The following is a 24,173-nucleotide window of genomic DNA, read 5'->3' as shown; positions in this document are numbered from 1 at the left end:
TGCTATGGACATCATAGAAATGCAACATCTCTCTGCTAAGCACTAAGGTACCAATGTAGTTCTCTACCTCTTACAAATGAACATTGTATTCCCTGTAGGAAAAGGTACAAAATTTTGTAGGGTTTGTGAAGGGAACATCTTGCTACACTTGGGTCATAAAATAAAAGTAAACCATTTTCTATTCATTTTTCACCAGAACCCAACTAAAAATACACTTTCATAATCTACCAATATACCTAAATCAGGAAGGAACTATGGATACAAACTCTCCATAGAAAAACAATTGAATTCACCTTTTTGCTCCTTTGCTCCCAATGTAATACAGTCTGTTTTCAGGTGTTCAACTTGCTAAGAAGTTTATTTATACCATTATAAAGAGGACACATGCCTTGATTTTGGTGCAAATCATAAAAAGTTAAATTTGATTGTATTACAACAAGCATTGCACTTGCACCTACCATGCACTATTTTTATTATTTAAATAATATATGGAAAATATGACTTTATAACTGCAATAGAAACACGGTTTCTACTTTTTAAGGTGTCAAGTCTTGGAGAAATTGTCTATTTGTCAATCAACTTATGCCATAACTTATATCCATAAAAATCTTATTCTGCAATTATGAGCCAAACCTATTAAGGTAATACAAAAAACGACTTTGAGCAATCAAACAACAAATAGTAGCGAGTGCATTCATGAATAACCTAGCTTCAATTTTTAAAATCATCAACAATTCAACATCTTTTAGCTCTTTATCTCACGAGTAGGTTGTACCTTCTTCCTACACCAACCAAAATCAGCTAAACCTTCGCCCACTCCGCTCTTCTTTGTTGAGCGCTTAAATCTAACGACAGGTTTTATCAAATATGATCTTCCAGATACTTGTTGAAGAATCCAATATGAATATCATTAAAAAAAGGTTATGCTCTCTTTTGCCATAAATTATACAAATGTATGTGTTTTATATTTGAGTCATCTTCTAGATTTCTTTGCCTTAGAGTTTGGAGATATATTTTTGACAAATAAGACTATTGAAATAAAAAAAGATCATGGTAAGAAGGGCCAATTTCTTACCAAATCAGCCACAAAATTTGAAAACAGCTCCATAGTTTTCAGCCAATGTGCCACCCTTAATAGTATTAGATCTAATAAGTCTTCAAGGGTTCTTTCCTTGTCTAAAAATAATCGTGAGTTTCTTTCTTCCCATAGGGTCCAAATTTTGGATGTTCCCAAGGGGAATCCAAACACATCCAAAAAGGGAAAAAAACCCACTCCCATACTGATTTAGCAACCGAACAAGTAACCAGTTTCCCCATCAACTTTACATAGAGTACACCTATTAGGAAGTAAACAAGAATTGGGTCTCTTTTTATGAAATATGTCATTTGTGTTAATTCTTTCCAGGAAAATTTCCCAACAAAAACTACCAACCCGAGAAAGAATGGAACTACTCCAAATTTCTTTAATTGGGAAAAACAACCCAATAGGACCGAAAGACTGAGTTAATGTCTCAAAAAAACGAAACACAAAAGAACACACCTAATGAGGAAGGAACCCAAAATCTAGCATCCTCCTTATTAGGGTCTGATGAGAGGAGAATTTATCATATTTTTATCCCCAATTACTTTGTCTTTTATACTGAATTAGCACCTAATTGGACTCATATTTCTGTTCAGGGCATGAAAGAAGGCATCAAGAGCAAAGAAAGACAAATCGGATGATTTTTCACAATTTCAATATCATTCAGTGATCTGGACCTAACCCGCATCTCCGAATTCCGAATGGGCTGATTCAAGACCCATTGGAAAGATAAGAGAAAAATCCACAACTTTCATATTTTGTGCTTTCGCTGATTCGGCCTGCATCGAAGTCAAATCCGGGCCCGAAGTCGGGGCAATTTTGTAAGAAGGCCCAATCCGCAACTGAAGCCCAACTCGCAGAAAAGCCTGGCTGAAGCCCAATTTGCAGAGGAGGTCTATTACGAATCCAAGAACAAGAAACTAAGAAGAATCCTTCCATATCTAAATTCTTGATGTAATCTTAGAGAGATAAATGGATTGAGTTCATTAGATAAAGAGATAAAATTAGAATTAGGATAGGACTTTCCATTCTTGTAAGATTAACTTCAAGAGGAAGTAGGAAACCACCCCCCTCCCCTTCAATCTATATAAAGGAGGGGGCGGACCAGTTAAAGGCATCACACAACCACTCAATCTCTAGGGGGGATCACGAATTGCATTGAGCTATCAGTCAAGAGAGGAGAAAAGAAGTCAAGAAAGAGAGGAAAGGGGATCAAGAATTCAAGAAATCTCAAGAATAAGGTGGCGGCAAAAAGAGGAGATCTCAGCACCATGGGCGAATTCAAGAGTTCTTTCTTTCCCTTTGTTTGCTTTAATTCTCTTATCGTGAACTGATTTATTTCTTGCTAGGGCTGAGGAAAGCCTAATCATGTTAATGAATATATTTTTATCTTTATGATTTATCCAAGATTGTGATTTTCATATAGTCAATGAATTATTGTGCTTAATTCAATTAAGAGCTTGGCCACCTCATAATTGATTTGAGTTATGTGAATGAATCGAGAGATGAATTCACATAATCGACTGAATAATTCATAGTGTGAATTAAATGATATATAGATATATATATATATATATATATATATATATATATATATATATATATATATATACATGATTCATCTGAATTTAATGGTTTTCTTGGACTTAATGCACTCCCATCTTGAGAGCTCTACTCAAGAGATCGAAGGGCTATCTGATGGGCGTAGGTTTAATATATCTTGAGAGAGAATATTAAATAACATTGGAAAGACCTCAGCTTATGGGAATGACAGATAATCTTGGTTAATCGAACCAATCAATATTCATTACATTGGTTAGGTGGACCAAAAGTCGTAGCAATTTCATCCATTGCATATTCGATTAGTGATCACCTTTGTTTCTATTATCTTTCTCTAGTTTTTATTTTCAGTAGATCTTGCTCAAATCTGAAACTCGATTGTCCAAATAATTAGGGAAGACGATGGTTCTAATACTTATTTTGTTAAATCCTTGTGGGAACGATATTTTTATACTACTTGATAACTAGTGCACTTGCTAGGGTTATATATTTATAGCTATCAGGGTCCAAGAAAACATTTTCAATTATGGCTAACAAAGACATGATGTGGCCCAAATCTGTATCCCTAATTACCCTTCTCTGACCTAGGTTCCACCCAAAACCAGAAGGAGAGTCTAAAGGGCTTAAGAATGATGATACGAGTTTATTTTTCAAATTTGATAGAGTATACAAAGAGGGAAATTGGTCAATCAAAGGTGAGTCCCCAACCCAGAGTTGTTCCCAAAATTTTATACTATTACCGGAATTAAGACCATACCTGATCCAAGGGGAGAAGAATGGAAGCAACTCATATATGACTTTCCAAGTTGATGCAGCTATAGCCCTTGCCAAAATTCTAGGTACCCAACCATTATCTTCCAACCCATGTATGCTAACCGCAACTTTTGTTCACAATTTGTCTCTTTCCAATGGAAACATCCATAACTATTTCCCCAACAATGCCATATTCATTTTCCTAATATTCCCAATCCCAAGACTTCCTAGCTTTTTACATGTAGTTACCACCTCCCATCTCACCCTATGGTCTCGCTTTTCCTCTCCAAGCTTCCACAAGAAATCCCTTATAAGTTTTTCCAAAATATTAAAAACCTTTGTGGAGGATTTTAAGCACTGATAGGAAGTGAACAGGTAGGTTAGCTTGGGTTAACCTGATCAAAGTGATTCTCCCCCCCAAGGAGAGATAATTTTTCCTCCAATAAGCAAGCCTTTTCTCAAATCTCTCCACCACCAAGTTCCAAAAGCTTACCTTCTTAAGGTTATCCCCCAAGGGGAGGCCTAAGTAAATCATAGGCCAATCCGAGGTTGCATAACCTAACACACCTACATATTCACTTAGCCCTCTCTCCTTCAAATTCACACCCATCATACTACTCTTATCCAAGTTCACCTCCACATTAGACATCTGTTCAAAGAGTTGTATTGCCAATTTTAAATTCCGGATCTAATTAATGTCCCCACCTTCACAGAACAAGATTGTGTCATCTGCAAATTGCAAATGTGTAAGTGGTACTTCCCCCCTTCCTATTCTCCAGCATTTTATTAAATTCCCTGAATCCACTCCGAGGACATTAACAATCATAGTGAAAAGAAAAGGGGATAGTGGATCTCCTTGTCTTATTCCTCTTGAGGGGTGGAAGAAGTCCACTACAACTCTATTCACCAAAATATAGTAATGGCAACTCCTAACACAACCCCAAATCCATTTAAACCAGCTTTAGTTGTTATTAGGGGTGGATTTGAGCCAAGCTGAGCCGAATAGTATGAGGCTCAAGCTCAGCTCGCCAATGTATTATAGGGCTCGAGCTCGATTTGAGAAAAAAATTATATATATAAAATATTTTTTATTTAATATTTAAAAAAAATAAAAATTATAATATTTTTATTATATATTTTATTTTCTATATATATATATATATATTCGAGCTCGACTCATTTGTTAATCGAGCCTCTAAATTGGGCTTGAAGCTCGGTTGAAACCAAGCCGAACCAAGCTCGAGTAGCTCGTGAAGAGCTTGGCTCGTGGCCACCCCTAGTTGTTATCAAACAGATCCTAAGACTTAATTTTTTTTTAATTTTCTTTATGATTTCCAAGTAATGCTTTTTATTTCTTTTTGTTTTTCCTTTATTTTTCTTTTCTTGTTTATTCTATTTGTCATTATGTTGCAAAGGTGGTTTACTGCTTCCGTACTGGTACCTTTCAATCTTCCATAAACAAGAGTAAAAGAACAGAAAATCCACCATACTAAATTAAAGCCAAGACACATTTGATAAACAAGGATATGTTCTTCCTCACAAACATGCTAGAATGTAAAGATATTTCAAAAAATAATTCCTAAGGTTCCATTTATTTGTTAAAAAAAATTGTAAAGAACCTAAGTCTTCTATTTAAGCTTCATAAAATTCTATATGCCTAATGTTCCATTTGTTCAAACAACAGGCACAATTTTTTTCATACGAAAATAGTTCGACTACATTTGACCACTTCTACAGAAAAACATTTGTTTCCAGAACCATTTATATACACTCCATTTGGTTGGAGATTGAATGAAGGGAAACAATTTTACGATGTTTAAATGCAGGTAAAATGGCTGGGGGGGAAATGGTCTCCAAAAAGTGGGTAGTGGTTGTGAGGAAAATAGAATTCACTTGTTCTTTTTTTATTGTTAATCTTCAAAGTTTTGTATTAATTTCTGGTTTAAAAAAAAATGGTTATATACAAATCGAAATCGAACTGTGCCCAGCACCCCTCATGCTAGGTAGCTTTCCATCATTTTCTTTGGTTACAATGTTTGATTATTTCCTGTCGTTGATTCTCCAAAATATATGTATTCAATTGACCCCTTGTCTCGCCAAGTAATCTTGTCTTAGTCATAGTTATATCCAAGTGAATGTAATTCTTATTTCCTTGATAAGCAGTTTGCTTCTCTTATATTGCGCCTGTAAAACCATGATCTAGCCCTGCTGTGCTGTAACTATCCAATATTAGTTGTTGAATCCCCTTCAACTATGATATCATGTAGTTTAGAGCTTTCAGCCTATGTAGTTTTGCCATCATTTCTGCCTTCATAGAGTTTCTTTGACCAATGGGACCAGAATACATAGCCAGAGTTTCACCCACATGATTTCTAAAGACTTCCCCTACTGATGGCCCTTGGTTGCCCAAGCTGCACCAATAAAAATTCAGCCTTGTAATTCAAGGGAAACAGAGGCCAAACTGCATTCATTCTAATTTATGTGTAACTATTTTCCCACCAGAGGGATAGCCCTATCAATTCAAATCTCATAATACCCATATATTTCTCAACCATTCTGGTTTTGTTCAAACCTACAATACCCAGACTCCATTTTACCCCAAGTACACATCCAACATGACAAGACATGGATATGGGTATGGGATATGTGTTGGATCCACCAAACCCTTATGGGCTTTTTAGACGAAGTTTTGATGGATTGGGTATGTATCCACTTAATTGATAACATACTCAACATAAATTATTGACTTGTATGGTTTAAATAAATGTTATAGTTACGAGTTAAAGCATGAATCTTTATGGATAACGATGCAAAATTTGTTAAGTGTTGAGAAAGAATAATATTTACAAACAATATAGAACTAAAAATTAGGACAGCACTAACTCCAAATTGTTCTTAAAGTAAGGTTTAAGTCATTATCCCTGAATACATTTGTTTCCAGTCAACCCCATGCCTTGCTAGTGTATTGCCCACCCAATTTGCTGCTTTGTGAGTCCATTTCCATGTCAGCCATATCTTCTTGAGAGTTGAATAGCTTGTCTCAAAATGTGAAATTCCAGGTTCCCTGAGGATTAAATTTCAGCCATCCTACAGCTGTTTTAGAATCACCCTTTACGTCTATATTATATAAGTTCAGCCTTTAACAGATCCTTAGTCCTTTAAGGACAGCAATCCGATTAGAAATTATATTAGATTTTCTATGCTCCATTATGATATGCTATTTATTTGTCATGGTACAATCTGATTTTATATTTTCTTTCTTTTGTTGCTAATGCTTTTCTTTTAAGGAAATATCCTTAAAAGTTATTAATCATTGAATGAATTAAAATTAAAGACAAGTTATTTGCATGATTAAAAATTAATATTAACTGTTCAATATATAATTTTTCCATATATCAATAATTCAGTACTAATTGGTGAATAAATTTTAGCTGAGTCCCAATATCCCAAGATTTTGAGGTTAAATGAATCCAACTCCTAGTTGATGGATTAAATTTAGCAGGAAGAAAAGTGGGGAAAGGTTTCGTTTTTCTATTGAATATTATTGTCTGAGGAAATAATTCATTTTTCATTTCTTTACAAGAAACCAAAGACAGCCCTGATCAAATTAAAAGGGGGTGAAAACTAAAGCTTCCACCACAAAAGCAGTGGTAATAATAGACGAAACATTTCAGTCTCAAAAACCTTCCATCCCTTATACCATAAAAAAAAAAGAAAGAAAGAAAGAAAAAGAAAAAAACAAAGCCTAAAGGGAATATAAAGCAAGCATCAGTTTATCGTACATGTTTTGAACAGGTCAAAAAAATTCCAAAACAAGATCAATAACTTAAATCCCACTGCGAAGGGACAGAAAATAAGGAAAATGTACCACTGAAAACCCTTATAGCCATAAGACCCCATACTCAATTAAAAACCTTAAACATTGAACTTCTGCAACAATGATATTAAAAGGATAAAAAACTGTTGTATCCCCTAATATTTTTTGCCAAAAGATTCATACATGATCTATGCATGAATCTCAAACTGGTAGCAAAACTACTTCACCCATCAAAGAACAATAAGAAACAAAAAACCAACTACTATGACAGCAACTACCACATCTAGTATAACCAACCATACAGTCAACAGATCTCAGAAATGTGAAGCCAGCAAATAATTCTCTACTTCATCTGTTAAACCAGCTTAAAACTTTTATAATCAAAAAGGACAAGAATTATATTCAAGGACATGTGGCATCTAGATCCTCTCAAATTCTTTTGTTATGATTGGAATTTTATCTCCATCCATTGTTATCTGAAACCAATGATATTGAGAGAATGATTCAACATTTCCTGTTCTTGAAAACCAAAAATTAAATTGGCATTTTGTAAAAGGATTGCAGCTCAAGAGGTTTACACAGTCTTCCCATGAATCAAACTTTGATATCTCTTCAGTGGCTGAATAATGATTACACCCAGAATAATGACTACACTCATTGATCAAGAAAAATAATGACTACACTCATGCCTCCTGTTCAAAACAAATAAATGATTTTCATAAAATAAATTAAGCCCTACTCTGGTGATGAAGCTTACATTGTTGATGCAGTCTGCAGAAAATTAGTAGCAGTTGAGGACAATCCAAATGCAGAAAATTAGTAAAAAGGGCAGTCCAGTGCACAAGGCTCCCACCAATGCAGGACCTGGGGAGGGACACATACAGAGAGGCTGTTTCCAAAAATACATGAGGTAGAAAAATAAAATAGTGCTATTAAAGCAGAATTGTAACAGATAGTTCCCCTCCTCAACCCTTCTCTTGCAAGGTTAACTGCCACCAGGTTAGCAGATCTAGAAAACTAGCAGAACAAAGTGTTCAAGTTGAAAGCCAAGGATCCCCCCCCCCCTTCTAAGAAGATGATTAAATTCTTGGGAGACATTTTCTTCTCTATCCAACCAATGACAATCTGAGAGCCACCTTCCATGATAATTCTCACAAATCCCAGAAACAATGATAAAGGGGCCTTTGAGGAGCAAAAATAACTTATTTTTGCAGAATCTCTCAGACCTGAATATACTAAAGACTACAAACCCTGCTATTATTGTAAACTCTCCAATACAAGATGGATCCTAGTTATCCCAAGAGATCCACCAAATTTAATCTTGACTGCATTCTCAGCAAGGGAGGCCCACAGTTTTGTCTTCTTTCTTTTATAGCAAGAAGCCCAAAAAGATGTTGCTATTTTGCTATTATTCAGTTGTGAAACTTGCACCAACTTTTGGGTTGATCCCTTAAAACTTAATTTCAGCTGAGTAATAGCATAATCAATCCCATCATCAATTTGATAACCAGGGTAGCTGGATAGCATAAAGCTGTTACCAAGAATCTGCAAGCAGCACAATCTACAGTATCAATTAAACCTAGAATCACCTGTCACTCAAAGTGTGCATCTTCTTGGATGTCAACTGGTAAGTTCCATTTGTGAAAACCTCAAGGCCTCCATTCAGTTCAATTCCCTGCATATTCTTGGGTCCAGTTTAGTAATTTTCCGACTGAACCCTCAAAGACTCCATTCAACTGAATTTCTTGCATTTTCATTATATGAATAGTATGAATTTCTTGATGCATTATTTAGGACTTTGTTTTCATCCATTCCAAGTTTAACAAGAGATCATCTGTAATTTCCATGTATCCACAAGGATGGGCAATTAACCTAGCTGTCTCCAAGAGCCTTAATGATCAACAGAGGACCCTAAGACAGGGCTTTTTGAAAATTAACAATTTTTCAAATACCCAAATGTATCAAGGAGCTGAAAGCTCATAATGGAATAGCATCCTGGCTTCAAAATGTGTCTCATTTCTTATATCCTAGCTGACTGCTTTGAGATGATAGATATGGTTATTGTAGCGTGGAGTGTGTCAAACTGCAAGCATATCTTGAAGCTATATGGAAGGTAGCCATATTTTTATGGTGCTCTGATTAAGAGAAATATCACCATCTTACCTTACAGGGAGATAGGATTTCTCTAACCAAAGTGGATTCTGAGATATGGAAGCATTTACAGGCATTAAGAAGTTATATACATGAAATGAAATATAAAAGCCAATGACCCCATAGGCCCATAGTTGACTTGGTCACATGTATCCCTCTGTGAGGAGGCACAGGTTCAAACCCACAAATAGTCAGATTGTCCGTGTTGTGCAAGTAGACCCCACACAGGTTCAAACTCACTAGGTCTAGCATATGGCACCTCACCCCTATGGGGGCTAAAGTTGCAATAAAACACCAAAAGAAAATGACAGATAGAAAATGATTATCATGAGTTCCTCCAAACGCCATCAATCTGATTCTTTGGTATTGTTAAGGATAGAAAATATAAATGAAAAGCAGTCAATCCTACCTATAAATTGATCAAACATGCAATTGTTTATGTCCTCCAAATGCTCCAATAGATGGAAGGCATTTTGTATAGGAGATTTGATAAGTTGTATTTTAAAATATCCTTTTATTAACTGAATTTGGAAACGCGCCTTGAGTGAGATTGTGGTCCTTGCTTGCTACTTTGGCTTCATTTTAACAATTTAGCTTATGCATCAGGGTGATTAACAAGTATTCAAGCATGGGTTACCATTTTCACAGTAACAATAAAAACCAGCATGGTGTATCATGATTTATACCCATTTTAAGGAGATTGTATGCTTAACTCTTAAAACTTAAATTTTATTAAAACTTGAGGTAAGAATTTTGATTTGACTTCATGTCAACCATAGTTTGGGACCTGTTTGGGAGGGTTAAAGCTTTGATTGATTTTTTTTTTTTTTTTGAGGTGGGTTCTACCTGTTTGGGAGTGCCAAATTTGGTTGGCAGGCAATCATTTAAAGGGATGTCCACTTCAGCTTCTTTGAATAGTTTATTTGTATTTACATTCTTCTCAAACATAGCCTGAAAGATAAAATAATAAACTTTTCAATTCAGCATATTCAGCTGTTATCAAAAGCTCCTTAGTGATAAGCTGTTCAGGGTCTAATATTATCAAACCATGCAAGACAACTTATTCTCCTTTAACAAATTACTGTAATCACTCTGTTTTAGAGAGAGAGAGAGAGAGAGATAAGTTTTTTGTATCTATGAAATTGGTAAGAGTTTTTCCCTCATCACCAATTGGTCGGTCCATTTCATCTAGTTGAACAATAATCTTGTCCTCAGCTGGCATACCCCACACCTCTAACATACGTGTGGGACCTCGAGGCTTGTATTGAGCTGAAAACATGAAAGATGTGTAAATTGTATATGGGTTATAATAACTCAATAAACAAACTAAGGATTTTTATGTCAAATTAACGTATACAAAATTATCAAATACCTTTAGTTGTCTGCCTTTCTGAGTGTGCATCCACTCGTGCACTACCCTAGGTAGTTTGGCCCTCATTGTTGGGCTCAGCCTGGGTAGTTTGCCCCTCATTATTGGACTCACCCCCTTGTAGCTGACTTCAACTCTTCCATGAGAACTCAATAAGACAATATTCAGTCTCTTGCATTTCCCCATATTAACCTGTAAGGTGTAATGATCAAATTGAGAAGGATAACTTATGATAGGCTTTGTTTGGTTTGAAATAAAAGATAGGTAAAGTTATACAGATCAAGAAAGGCCAATCCCCGCATTATTGCCACTAAGTCACTGGATTGTGTTACAAGAATGGCCATAAAAATTCTGAAGAAACTCAGGGCTGGGAGGTTAGTCTATTTAGTAATGGTCCCAGTGGAGGAAATAACTCAGGATTTCTTGTTTCAGTGAAGAGAAAACATGGAAACTCAGGGCTAAATTGTCCAACAATCAAATTCTTGGATCCACAACTAGTAATGGCCCCATTGAATAGATTTTGAAAAATGCATAATTTATGAGTCTTGTGATTTTATCTGTGCTTTCTCTAGTTTCTAAGTTTGAGTCTTCTCAAATAATTTCTGAATCTAATTATTTGAGATTCATTGTATATAGTTGGGTTATTAATTAATCAGCTGAGAGATTGTTCCAAGTAAGTTTATAAAAGCCCTGTAATTTGCAAAACAAAAGGGAGTTTAGAATTTTGAGTTAAATACAATTGAGTATCTGGATTTTCTCAGAAGAAGAAATTTTTCTACTATCTTGCTCTTGTCTCTTTGATGGAATTCCTCATGGTGGCAAGCTTCATTTTAGGTTCTCACTCTTATGTCTCTCTCCTCAACTTCATTTCTCGGATTTTTTTTTATATCTAGTGTCAAACTTGAACGTGAATCTAATTGCTTAAGGCTTCTATATCTAGTGTCAAACTTGAACATATCATTTATGGAATTCCTTGAGCCTAATGCTTTGTAAGTTGTCTAAATTAATTGGATACCAGTTCGTACCACTATCAATAGATAACAAGCTGGGAGAAGTTCAGCTAAGATGGTTTACCCAAGTAATAGACAACCATTGTCCACATCAGTGTGAACTGACATGATGCAAGTAGAAGGCTCTACAAGAGCGAGGAGAAACCCAAAGAAAATGAGGATTGAAGTGGTAAGAAATGATTTAATGACATATAGATTACTAGAAAACAGAACTCTTAATAGAACTAAATAGTGGGAGAGGATTCATTTAGTTGATGCCATATGGTGGTTTAAGGCTGAATTAAGTTGAGTAACTATTGGAAATATGAACCTAGAGAAATTGATGAAGTTAAATTGTCTGTATCATCCAAGAACACAAATTAACAGTGTACAGTGTAACTGGTTTTATATTCATTAGTGAAATTCAAAACTGGATAAGGAATCGTATGTAAAAGGAATGTGACAATTCTATGGCACTGTTACTGCTAGTGCTTGGGTTGAAAAAAAGATTTCCTGTATTTGCAAAAATACAGAAATTTGAGATTCCCTGTTCCCTTAGGAGTAGCTTTCCTTCTCCAGGATGATATGTTAGATAAAAACCTCTGTATTTATCATGTGAGCAATATGGACAAGATTATTGTCATGTATGTCAGAAGAATTTCTGTGAGTCTCATTCTTTTTTGCCTTATTTCTCCACTTGCAGCAGCTGGTGTTGCATGTTCATTGATTTTGGCATTAATGAGTCATCTAACAATTCTGTTCTAATAAAACTATGGTTGGTAGCCTAGTCTTCTTTTCACCTAAAGGACCTGCCTTTGGCAACCATCTCAAGGACCAACGTTTGGGATCAAAGGGGGTGCTGTAGATGGTGGTTACAGTCAAGCGATCCCAATGGATGAGCTCAATCTGCACTTAACAGGAGATATCCATGCAGTTACTGCAGCAAATAACCTTCTGGCTGCTGCCATTGATACTCGGACTTTCCATGAGGCAACTCAATCAGATAAGGCCCTTTTAAACAGGTTATGCCCACCTAATAACAATAGATGATCTTGGTGTTGGAGGTGCCTTGATTGTGTTTATGAAAGATGTCATCAACCCTACTCTAATGCAGACCCTTGAGGGACTCCAGTTCTTGTACATCCAGGACCTTTTGCCAATATTTCTCATGGGAATTCATCCATTGTAGCTGATAAGATTGCACTAAAACTGGTAGGACCTGGTGGATTTGTACTTTCTCTATAATATCACAGCTTTGATTGCTTTTCCACAAAAAACAAAAAAAAAAAAATTGCACTGTTCTTAAACAACCTTTATTCAACTTTTTGGTCAGATACTAAACCTCGTTCGACTATTATCTATGACTCCATATTTTGTAAAAGAAAATTCACCTGCTTATCTGTTACAAGTGCAAGGAGCTAGAAGAGATGGGGCGAAAAAAGGACACAAATTGAGGTAGCAAGGAATGATCTAAGGACTCATAATTTAACAATGATATGGCACTTAACAGAACAGAATGGCAAAATAAGATTCATTTAGCCAAACCCCATATAGTTGGGGCAAGGCTTAGATGATAATTTTCTTAGTTATTACTGTAAAAGGAAAATGAAAATTTTACCAAAGACAAATAGCATGATTAAGAAAGAAAAATAGGCAAGAAAACCCATAAGTAAAGCATGACAAAACAGTTGTATTTGGATAGTAAGAGAAACTTACAGATAATCCTCCTGCCTTGTTATATAGTACAAAGCAATAGCTGTGATGAAGACGCAAACAGAAGTCAGAAAGTTAACTACAATGATGAACTTAAAGAATTCCCTAGAACCACATATGGTTTCAAGCAGCTTCCCAATAAAAAGAAGACCAGTGGTGCCTACGACCACCTGGGAAACAAGTATAGCTTCAAGACCTGTTGTTTTAAGGAAGTGGATGATTGTGAAAGTACAATTGCATCATTTACAACAAAACAAAGGCGTACCCCAAAAACTGATTGCTCAGCATAACCAGCTGTTATGAGGTTCCAAGAAAAAGGTATTGTCCTGCAAATTCAGTTCCACATTGGTGAATATTCTCAGTGAAAAAGTTAAGATTACAGAGGAAAGATGAATACAGGATCAGGGACCGTTGCATCTGAGACCATACCCAAGTTCTTTACCATATTTACAAGATTTAATTTCATTGAATATGAATTTGTGCCTGTGGATGCACTTAAATGCAAATATGAATGCAGATTGTAACTGGAAGAGAATCTTTCTTCATGAACTTTTAATTTATAAAGATCTGAAGACACAATACTTTGTGCATAACATGCACTTTCATAGGAGCTCTGAACAGTTCAGCATAGGAGGGCTACAATTGAACATTCAAACAAATTTCTTGGAAACTGCTTCATTTAGTTCAGTCAAGTAACAAAAAAAAGTTTTACTTTTGGTAGCTAATCGCTAAAGAAAAACAATGAATATATATATGCATGTGGTTGTACCGGTCAACATGCATCAGTGCTTTTATTTTCTAAATGATGAACATCCAACCACTATATTGCCAAGTGCTGTAGTTGCTCTTGGAGTTAGGGCATCAGTCTGATTTTTTTTGGCTTATCTTTAAATGCTTTTTCAAGAAACATTTATTAGGTTCTTGCTCATCTTAACCAGTTGTAGAAGAAGAATCTTGACAAGATGTAGTCAAACAGAATGACGATGCTTATGATTTAATGCATGAAGCCCATAATGGTCCTCAATCTACAGAGGCTGTGCAAAAGTATTCCAACAAGGAAAACAAACTTTGTAAAGCATCTGACTTTCAACAGCATTGTATTCATTAATGGATGGAATTTCATAGAATGGATGAGACATTGCAAATCTCTGGATTCTTAAACACCTTTTCAAAGCTAATTGAATCATTCCCCTTCATCTTGTGTACCCATGAAATTGGCTGCTTCAGTAATTGTAAATTTAAGATACATACCTCCAACATTGAGAGATTGTAGGGTTAACTCCCTAGTGGAACCAAGAAAGATGGCTTGAATACTTAATTAAATAGTCTCGAAAGAGGAAGATCTTAATTTAGCACTGTGTTAAATGTTGAGGGTTTGATCTGTTTTATGATTAGCTATTTCAGGCTTTATATAATGGAGGGATTGATCTGTTTTATGAATCTCCAGTTGTTTGCTTCTTGGGCTCCTTTTAACTGTAGGGGTGCAATATGCTCTCAAGTTGGTATAAATATTGAAGTGCAATTACAGTGAACATCTGAATGTGGTAATTAAATGACTAAGATGAAACTTGGTTTACTTATTTGGACTTCTGATGTACATTGGTTTACTTATTTGGACTCAATAGGGCATTGAGTTCTATTTGAATATATTATAATTTGTTGATACTAGTCAATTTTTTTAAGTACTGGTTTTGATCTGTTTTAGCTTGTTTGAGGTTGGTACATTTTTAACATATCCTGTTTTATCTCAAATATTACATTTTAGTGTATCCTGGTTTTGTCTACTTTATTGAGTGGGTTCGTGCTAGTCAATGGAGGTTTACTTGAGTTGATTTCCAAGGCCTCATTTTGTTAGACTTTGAGTGTTCATTGTTAAGAAAGTGGTCTTAAACTAAAAGTGAAATGTACTCAGCTATACTGACACAACTTACCAATTTTTTCTGGCAAACTGAAATTACATGTATGCCTCATGTTTTTTCTTACCCGTAGAGATGATTGATGTCAGATTTGAGTGAACCTGTTTGTGAAAGGGAAGCAAAGTTCTAGAATATAACTAGTTGAAAATAGATTGGAAGAACAGGTAGTTAGGTTGATAATGACATATGATGAGTTATATGCTCTAGAAAATGAATAAATAATGCATTTGAGCATTAAAAACCAGTCTTGGCACTTCAAAATCTAGCATCACTTATCAATGGTCCAAGTGCAAGGTTGAATGACTACTGGTCAACTGGTCATGACAAAATTTGTTGAAATAACATGAATTCATGAAGGAAATGAACCATTTCCCAACAAACCACTATTCTAGAATCCCCTTCACAAGCAGCAAACTAGAGAGCAGATGTTTAGCAAATCTGAGACCCTCAAGCTTAAACTAAAAGCCCAAATCAGAAAACCATCAGCTCTCAAGATACCCCCCCCCCATTTCCAACCTTAGCTTCCCCAGAGTTTCTCAGAATTCCATCAAATTGCAAATTGACAACAGTGAGAGGTCTAGAGCTTATGAAGGGAGAGGGCTGAAGAATTAAGGGGGAGGACTTTAAGATTTTTACTCAGATCACTGTAGCTGATTCCAGAGAACATTTTAGCTAAAAGCACCCAAGAGTTTAACAAAGAAAGGATATGTCTTTCTCATGTGTTGATGAAAAATGTGTTTTTAACCATAATTATCTTATATACTGTTTATAAATTTACTCTTTTAGACAAAATATAACAAAATTTACAAAAAATAAAAAAACACGAGACTTTTATACATTACTAACCATATAATCGCTTCGGGCCTAAGTTGATTAGGATCAACAAGAACTGATCCTAACCCAATTATTAATCGAGACAAAAACATAGAACTGGTCAAGTTAGAGGTCAGAGATGGGAAAAAACTAAACATGCTTTCTGCTCAAAATTCCAGTCAAGTTAGAGATCTTATTATTTATTAATTAGGAATTTAAAGCAAATTTTTTACATTCATATTATAACTCATTTCTAAATTTTCCAGTCAAGCTAGAGGTCATAGAATATGAGTCCTTAACGTATACACTCATAAACTACCAGGTGTGTATGGTGCAGCCAGGTATCATGAATTGGTTCCATCTGCCCTATTTCTTCTACTAAATTTTTGTTCATCTAATTTGGGCTTTTCCAGATCCCAAATAAATTGCTTATAGTCAATAAAAAAGATACCCACCTTTTCCAGATCCAAACTAAGTTTAAACTATGTCTCTCCAATCTCCACCACTACAACCGATCAAGTTCAAACCCAAAACCAGATGCCATTAAATTTTGGGTATGGAAATGGGAGTTCAGCACTGAAACTATTCCCTTTTCCTCTCTAGTGTAGAAAAGAAAATCTAAACCAAGAATTAAACAAAGTCGAATCAAAAAATTAAACAAAATCCCAAATAAAAAAAAATTAAGAAAAGAAACTAAAAATAATAAAAATATTATGGCTCAAGATTTGGAGATGGAACACTTACCATAACTTGTAGCTTGAGATTCAACTCTCTTTCTTGATCCCCTTTTCCTTGATGCTTAATCTGGATAGATACCCTCAAACAAATGTAGTCCAATGTAGGAATTGGTGGTGGCGGCGTGAATAATGGTACTGATTTTGCTGTTCAAGGGAAAATGAAGGGAAATGTGAAGGAAGATAGGGTTTAGTGGGAGAAGTCGTAGAACGAGGGAGAGAGTGAGAGAGTCAAATAAATGCAGTGAAACGAGAGTGAGAGAGTAGTGGAGATAGGAGACTCCAAAAATGCACAAACTCGTGCAGTATCCTCTCGCGCCATTTCTTTTTTCGTATTTATGCTATACCAATGGATCTATCCACTCGGTATAGATAACCTTCACTGACGGTTCCTATTCCATCGGTATATGTATACCTATACCACGGTTCTTACCATTGGTATATACCCTACTGCCTAAATGATGAAGGAAATAATATCCGTCTATTTACATATGTATAGCGACGAAAATATGTCATCAGTAAAACGGGCCGTTGGTATATGGCAGTTTTCTTGTAGTGCCTAGTGCATCTTAAGCTCGATCACTAAATTGGAAATGTCATACATGTCAACATAATCCGGTTAGACTAAGCCTAATGTATCTCAGCTGCACATTATTATGTTCGGGGTTATTAAACAAGAATTCATACCTGGTCAAATGTGCCACAATTCATTAGTCATATTGTGCCACAATCCAATGGGTTCTGCATGCAAATTCTATGACCTTTACAGCCCTAATAACTTTTCCTAAAGTTGTTAGTTTCCATGGCATACTTCAGCTATTTTCAAACAAAAAGAACAAGAGAAATTCACTATACCAGAAAGAGGAAATAAAAATTGCCACGTACATTTTCTGTTTGATACGGATTTACAAATTACAATAGTTTGATCAGCTACAACTGCGCCAAATTCGTAAATTTGTCCACACGTATGCGAAAAAAAAAACAAAGAACAAAAGAACAGCAGAGGCAAATAAATTTAACATTCCATAAGAACAGAAAAAAAAAATATGAATAATTCAAGGAGGACCTCTGTTTCTCATTATGATCTCAGTCATTTTCAATCCAATTAACGTGATATTACGAGCACCAACAAGTTTCGACCTCTTAAACAAACCCGTAATTTCCCGTAATTCCTCATCCGAGCAAAGCTGGACGGCAAGTATACAAACCCCACCTGGCCGAACCGTCCTTTCCATCTCGGAAACGAACCGAGAAGGAAACAAAGACTCCGAAAAGTGAGCGCTGAAACCTACATCGAAGACCCCATCGAAGAAAGGAAGATTATGAGGATCTGCTCTACTCACCAGAGGCAGCGAATCAATGAGTTCAACTCCAGTGACATCGGTTACGCCCATTTCCAATAATGCCTTTACTTCGTGGCCGGCGCCGGCAGAGACGCAGAGGACCCTCGAGTGGATAGTGAGGAACCCCATACTTTGAATTCCATGGAATAGCTCGGTGTAGGAATCGACATTCTTTCGCCAGATTTTGGTGGACCAAAGGCGTCTGTTCTTCTTCTCGAGGGAGATGATCTCGCGGTGGGTGGAGTCGCAGGAGGATCTCGGGAATTTGATCTTTGCGGCCCTTGGGTCTGAGTCTGAGATGCATGTCTCTGGTGTTCGGATGAAGAGGAGGAGGAGCGTGAAGGTAGCAATGGTGACAGCTACGCAGGATAGGCGATTCAACAGAGCTTGTACGTGTCTATCCATTGGGGAGAGAGAGAGAGAGAGAGGGAGGAAGAGAGGAACTGAGAGGAACAGATTCTTTCTGGGTAGAGTTAGTGCCAAGTGATTCCTTACGTATCTCATTATTGAATATGAATATAATTGAAGGGCCCACAAATCAAGTTATGTTTATGGTCTAAAATGATTTATAATAGTAGCACTGATAAAATCGACGGTTGATAATGATATATAATGTGAACGATGGTTCTACAAATTTCTTGAAATTCAGTTTTCATTTGCTTTTATGTGCAATCAAAGAAAATGGTCATTGATCATCCCAAATTTCAATTCTAAATATATTATTATTTCGTTATAATCAATGTTGAATTGGAATTAATATTGTTTCTATGCTTACAATCTAAATTTATCATGTTTGTATTTAATTGAACAATTCTCACATAGCTATTAGATAATATTTCTCCATTCCAAAATAAATCAAGATAAAGTACTTCAACTTCATTTATTTATTTATACATGAAATCACTTGGCAAGTATGAACACCATTGTTTTAAAAGCAAACTTAAATTTTCTAAAAGAGAATCTTGTTGAAATTCTAATGATGTGACAATTTTGATAGTTTGATCATTCATTATTTAGATTGTTTGATACAATTGTTACTTCTATTTATAACCTTTTGGTTGGTCGATTGAAATTTTATGAATATATATATGTACTTTGAATTATCAATACAATATTTGGTATCATTTTTGTTTTTCATAAAAACATCAAAATTTATAAGTTTTTGCTATAAATGCAAACACCCAATCCAAATTTATAAGTTTCTTAAAAATTTGTATTGACCAACTAAAGCGTTGCAAGTAGAAATGGTAATGGTACCAAATAAAGACAAGTGTTGATGTGTAATTTATCACTAGCATCTTGTTCAAACTTATTTTGTTTGTTACAATCTTAATTTTTCTTAGCTTGAATGTTGCTTTTTCTTAAAACTATCATTGTCATAGTGTAGTTCTTGAAAGGTTATCATGGTTAGGACAACATTAGTCAAAACCATTAACTTAGGCATTTGCAAGCACGAAAGTAACAATTTATATGGGTTTGTTTTCATTTTTGAGCACTTCCTTTCTGTAATAATGTTGTTCCTAGCCTTATACATTATAATGTGGAGCCTGAATCCAAATAGAGGGTAATAAGAATGAAACATTATGAACTTTAACGAGCATAAAACAGGCACTAGAAGCCACTTCAAATGTAGGGTCAAATTTGATTCATTCTTTTTTTCCCCTTCTATGTACTTGTCATTCGACTAATGGCCACTTGTTTTTTTTCTTACTAGTTAACTAAAAGGAGAAGATGACAAAGGATTCTCCAAAAAGTACAGAAAAAACCTTGTGAACAATCTATTTTCAATACTCAACATAAGTTAACCTGTAGGAAGTATTGAGCCATACTTAGTAAAATACAATGAGAGATTGTTTAAGCAAACTTGTGTCCTCAATGTTTTTCAAATAATCAACCTTAAACATTTCTAAGACATTAAGTTTCCTTTGTCGATGCAACGTGATAGAAGGAACTTTATAAATGATCAATTAACTTATTAATTGATGAATTATTTTGTCCCTTAACCATGCTTGACATTATTTTAAAGGGTGATGAAATGTAAATTGGCCTGAGGCAATAGAAGGTTGAACCCATGGTTTTCTAAGAATGTCCCATTGGTTTGGACCTTGTGAGATACTCAATGCAGACTTGGCCATTCTTACCAAAATAGAAAGACCCAACTAGAATTTAAAATGTTAAGATGGGTTACAGAATTGTTTCTCCTGCTTGATGCTTGGAATTCTTATCCTTGAGAACCAGGAATGATCTGCATTGGTGCTTAAAACTATGGATCAGGTGGATGTATTATATAGCCAAGCAATTTTGCCCAAAACCTTAGAAATTGCATATAATATTATAACAACCATGATAATTTGATATAGAGTACAAGCAATACCCTAACAATCATAAAAAAATGAAAATGTAAACCTATCAAATTAGACCAAAAGCTCATGAAAAATTAGTCATTTTTTATAACAATTTAGCTTTCACTTCAGAGAAAAAAAGGTTGGGTGGAATATACACGAGGACTCAGGATTTACTACCCACAAAACACCACCACCATGTATTGGGAAGATCTCCCCATGAATGATAAGTTAGATATTCCCAATGCACAGTTGTCATGTCTCGTGGGTAGGAGATCTGAGCTCATACAAGTGGATGCACAAAAGGAGCAAAAAGACAAGAATCCACCCAATAATAACATTGCAAAAGAGTTAGCACTAAAAAAAAAAATTATCCATCCCTTCTTTAGTTAAGGCATCTGCCAATGAATTCAAATCCCTAGGGATCTATCTGAGAGTATAAACTAAAGCAAGTCTCCAAGAACCCTTCTCATTTTTAGAAACCCAATCCAATATAATTTCTAGAATCCTCCCAAGAAACCAAGAGGCAGGCTTGGATGGACTTAGCCACTTTTAAGCCCACCAAGAGAGCTTTGATTTCAGCTTTAGTTGAATTTGCCACGCAATAGTTAGGTCATTTAATAGCAGTGCATGACTGCATGTGGCATGTGCTATTAAAAGAAGTACTTGTTATTTTCATCAATTTACAAACCTTAATTAATTTTTTTCCTTTAACTTCAAGGTTTACGCCTTGAGGCTTATGCCTCTCCTTTTTAGGCCATTATGCTTCAACTACATCTTTAGCCTTTTAAAACCTTGCTTTTTATGAAACATTTACTTTTCATTTCTTTAGATACTAATTTTCATATTTATTTTCCTTTTGGCAAACAAAATTACATCACAAGCCGATTAATGTTTCAAAATTTTTGAATAAATATAGAGAAAATTATCACAGACCGGGGCCAAGAAATTGAATTGTCCTTCTCAATTACAAAACACTCAAAGCTCAAGCGGGCACATCTTTGGCCCTATTTTTGTTAGGTATATATACTTACAATTTTGTTATTTCTATTAAAATAATTAGAAAACATAAATTAATTTAATTTTTTTTGCAAATTTCATGAAGTGACCCTACTCTATTTGTATTTGTTGAGTCTAAACCTACATGAGTACTTGATGTACAAATAAACCGCATAAAGTTAGGAAATATAACAATTTTTTAATTGAAATTAAAATTAGCATGAAATGCAAATAACATGTTTTGCATTTTAGGGGTTCTTCACTCACTCTGTATAGAACAATATATCAAGGGATGGGCCAGCCCGTGGAGCCCCATATACGAATCTTCCTCGCCAGCAAACCACATGATAATAATTATATAATCGGACCAGAGCAAATGAGAAATAGCTTGTAGTTAGTTGTACATCAACATCCTAATTTCCCAACTTGACAAATTTTGTTGCATTGGCTTTGGCATTGGCTTGTTATTTAAAACACTACTGGTTGTGTAGCTTTTTTGACACTTAACACAACATATACTCTTACTCTTGAGTCTGGACCTGATATTTTTTGCATCCTTATTAATATGGGTAGGGAGTAGTTCACAATAAAATCTTAAGATTTTATTTTGCCTTCAAAACTCAAAGTAGACATGAAACCCTTACGTGGATTGAATATTATTGTGCCTCATTACTTTGTACCATCACTCCAACTCTGAGTAGGGCCAGCCCATTAGACAAATTTGTTGATCTTGAACTCCATATATACTGTCAGAATGAAGGACCATTACTATTATTGCTATTGTGTTGATTTAATTGGATGATGATTTTGTGGTTTTATTAACCACCTTGTATTTTATTAACTAGCCTATCCTTTTAGTCTTCAACAAAAGATTTGAACCCTATATGGTAATCTATGGTGTTGAAATGACTTCATAAGACGACTTGTAAGTATCGAATTGAGCTTATTAGTGAAGATTCCATTCTGTGTGCAAACTTCCTATGGGCACACCAGCTGCTCAATTTATGCCTGACGACTGTTACTTTGTCTGCCACCTGATTGCTTAATTGCTTCATCTTCATCACAAATTTCTTCAAAGTCTATAATCTAATGATACTAAAAGGTTGTTTGTTTGATGTATTGTTCACATTTGTAGCACACAAAAAACATCATTTTTTTTGTCTTATTAGCTCTCCTTGGGGGTTTGGAATGAAGAAAGGAAACTTTAAAGGGAGTAAGTTCCTAACTAAGATCAAGTTCAGGGTTGTGGAGCCAAGTTTCTAAAGCATATGCAACAAGTAAATTTTATAGACTAGGGTCGTTCCTATTCATATTTACCTGAGAGCCTCCTGAGGAAGGGAATACTCAAGCTCAAGATATGTAAGTTGACATTGGACCAAGATCATTTCACTTGGGGCCAGTTAGAGTCACAAATATATTGCCCTTTCTAACCTTTAAGGATTGAATAGTAATAAGTGCATCTAGACTCATTATCATTCATCCCAATTACCAAATTTATATCTAGAAAGAGGACTATTTTGCTATGGACATCATAGAAATGCAACATCTCTCTGCTAAGCACTAAGGTACCAATGTAGTTCTCTACCTCTTACAAATGAACATTGTATTCCCTGTAGGAAAAGGTACAAAATTTTGTAGGGTTTGTGAAGGGAACATCTTGCTACACTTGGGTCATAAAATAAAAGTAAACCATTTTCTATTCATTTTTCACCAGAACCCAACTAAAAATACACTTTCATAATCTACCAATATACCTAAATCAGGAAGAAACTATGGATGCAAATTCTCAATGGAAAAATAATTGACTTCACCTTTTAGCTCCTTTGCTCCCAATCTGTTTTCAGGTGTCCATCTTGTTAAGAAGTTTATTTATACCATTATAAAGAGGACACATGCCTTGATTTTGATGCAAATCATAAAAAGTTAAATTTGATTGTATTACAATAAGCATTGCACTTGCACCTACCATGCACTATTTTTATTATTTAAATAATATATGGAAAATATGACTTTATAACTGCAATAGAAACAACAGTTTCTACTTTTTAAGGTGTCAAGTCTTGGAGAAATTGTCTATTTGTCAATCAACTTATGCCATAACTTATATTCACAAAAATCTTATTCTGCAATTATGAGCCAAACCTATTAAGGTAATACAAAAAATGACTTTGAGCAATCAAACAACAAATAGTAGTTAGTGCATTCATGAATAACATGGCTTCAATTTTTAAAATCATCAACAATTCAACATCTTTTAACTCTTTATCTAACGAGTAGGTTGTCGCTTCTTCCTACACCAACCGAAATCAGCAAAACCTTTGCCCACTTTGCTCTTTTTTCTTGAGCACTTAAATCTAACGACAAGTTTTATCAAATACAATATTCCAGATGCTTGTTAAGGTCCAACATGAATATCATTAAAAAAAGGTTCTGCTCTTTTTTGCCATAAATTATACAAATGTATGTGTTTTATATTTGAGTGATATTCTAGATTTCTTTGCCTTAGAGTTTGGAGATATAATTTTGACAAATAAGACTTGAAATAAAAAAGGGTCATTGGTTTTAGCTATGTTGGGCCTTCACTCTTGAAAAG

General features: G+C 35.1%; 1 protein-coding gene and 1 long non-coding RNA gene across 2 annotated transcripts; both read right to left on the bottom strand.

The window, feature by feature from the left end:
• Nucleotides 1–10,233: 10,233 nt before the first annotated feature.
• LOC148875608 (uncharacterized) lies at nucleotides 10,234–16,990 on the bottom strand. Its single transcript, XR_016105880.1, has 5 exons — nucleotides 16,907–16,990; nucleotides 13,699–13,759; nucleotides 13,437–13,476; nucleotides 10,735–10,923; nucleotides 10,234–10,631 (listed from the first exon to the last, which is right to left on the bottom strand). It is a non-coding gene; the product is annotated as an uncharacterized LOC148875608 (long non-coding RNA).
• Nucleotides 16,991–17,760: 770 nt separating this feature from the next.
• On the bottom strand, nucleotides 17,761–18,719 carry LOC148875607 (uncharacterized). Its single transcript, XM_088966599.1, has one exon. It carries the CDS (start codon nucleotides 18,642–18,644, stop codon nucleotides 17,952–17,954), a length of 693 nt encoding a protein of 230 aa, XP_088822725.1. The 5' UTR covers nucleotides 18,645–18,719; the 3' UTR covers nucleotides 17,761–17,951.
• Nucleotides 18,720–24,173: the final 5,454 nt, after the last annotated feature.

Source organism: Nelumbo lutea, chromosome 1, assembly GCF_056320005.1.
Source record: "Nelumbo lutea isolate HS-2025 chromosome 1, American lotus-T2T, whole genome shotgun sequence".
Taxonomy (NCBI): domain Eukaryota; kingdom Viridiplantae; phylum Streptophyta; class Magnoliopsida; order Proteales; family Nelumbonaceae; genus Nelumbo; species Nelumbo lutea.
This window is presented reverse-complemented; position numbering and strand designations above follow the sequence as displayed.